Here is a 1,175-nt window from a genome sequence, read left to right on the forward strand (position 1 = left end):
GGGTTGATCAGGAGGATTATTGAAGAATAACGAGTAGAAACCGCTTGCCCGTGAGTCAAAAGCTGTTAGAAGGATACTATAGAAGAGCACTAGTCCAGGCCAAACCCTTTATACAAAAAAGGGATATATATATAAAGAAGTAGGAGTGGTTTACATAAACGTTAGAGGGTATTCCTTTAGATACAAAGGAACGGTAAAAATGTGTATTTCCGTTAGACAAAGATAACAAAGAAACGTATGGGAGATAATTTTGAGGAATGTGATTTGGTGAATAATGCAGTGATGAATCATTAGAAATGTTCCAAGCATTTAATGTATGATAAATTCTCACGGTTTTTCCGACATTCTGCATCATTCCAGCTTTTTCATTTGGGATTTCTCGTAAAACAGTATTTGATGGCAGAAGTAATTTTAGTGGTAATTTCACCAGTTCGAGTACCACTGACTTTACTTTTGCGGTAGAGAAAACAGGAATTACTTTATTACTTTAGTTCTTTTCACAGAAAAAATCTGAAAAGTAGAAAACAATTTCTTATTGTTATGGGCTGATAAGTTTAGACGATTTTTTTTTCCGGCTTATCAGCCCATGACAATAAGAAATTGTGTTTTCTAAGATGATAGTAATGATAGTAATAACCATAAGGTGATAGTAAGATGATAGTAATAACCATTCAAAATCTCAAGGGTTCCCTCCTATTCGTCCAATAACTTTTATCAGATTTGTCGTGGCATTAATTTTAGCTGCGGAGATTACCACAGATTATAAAGCTGATGAGTTATGGGAAGATGGTCGATTAATAGCGACAACAAAAGTAAACGAATGTATGTTCATTTCTTACAGAACTGATTTATTAGTATTATTTAATGCTCAGTGATGAATCATCTCGAGAGCTTTTATTTTATAATTTTTCAAATTTCGTGCGATGGTTTCTTTCTGTTAGGGAGGAAATAAATTTGCATAATTATTTCTACACAGTGATTGCAGCAATATTGATGAATTGTGGGACAATGGAGGATGGACGATTGTTTATTTTGGAGGAGAAACCGTTTCTATTTGTGGGAAACTCTCTGGACTTGATAAAGTGAAATCAGGGAAACTGTAAATGTGCTAGTGATAAAGACCGATGATCACAGTTCATTTATTTAAACAACCAAAGGCATAACTGCTGAGAATG

The 1,175-nt window shown here is 34.1% G+C and overlaps 1 protein-coding gene across 1 annotated transcript; it reads left to right on the forward strand.

Annotated features, from left to right (window-relative positions):
- Nucleotides 1-733: 733 nt before the first annotated feature.
- Nucleotides 734-1,094, forward strand: LOAG_19195 (hypothetical protein; the record flags this gene model as incomplete). Its single annotated transcript, XM_020451848.1, has 2 exons — nt 734-822; nt 986-1,094. Coding segments are annotated over 2 exons (190 nt in total), but the record flags the coding sequence as incomplete, so codon positions are not given.
- Between the last annotated feature and the right edge of the window lie 81 nt (nt 1,095-1,175).

Source organism: Loa loa (genome assembly GCF_000183805.2).
Source record: "Loa loa unplaced genomic scaffold supercont3.2924, whole genome shotgun sequence".
Lineage (NCBI taxonomy): Eukaryota > Metazoa > Nematoda > Chromadorea > Rhabditida > Onchocercidae > Loa > Loa loa.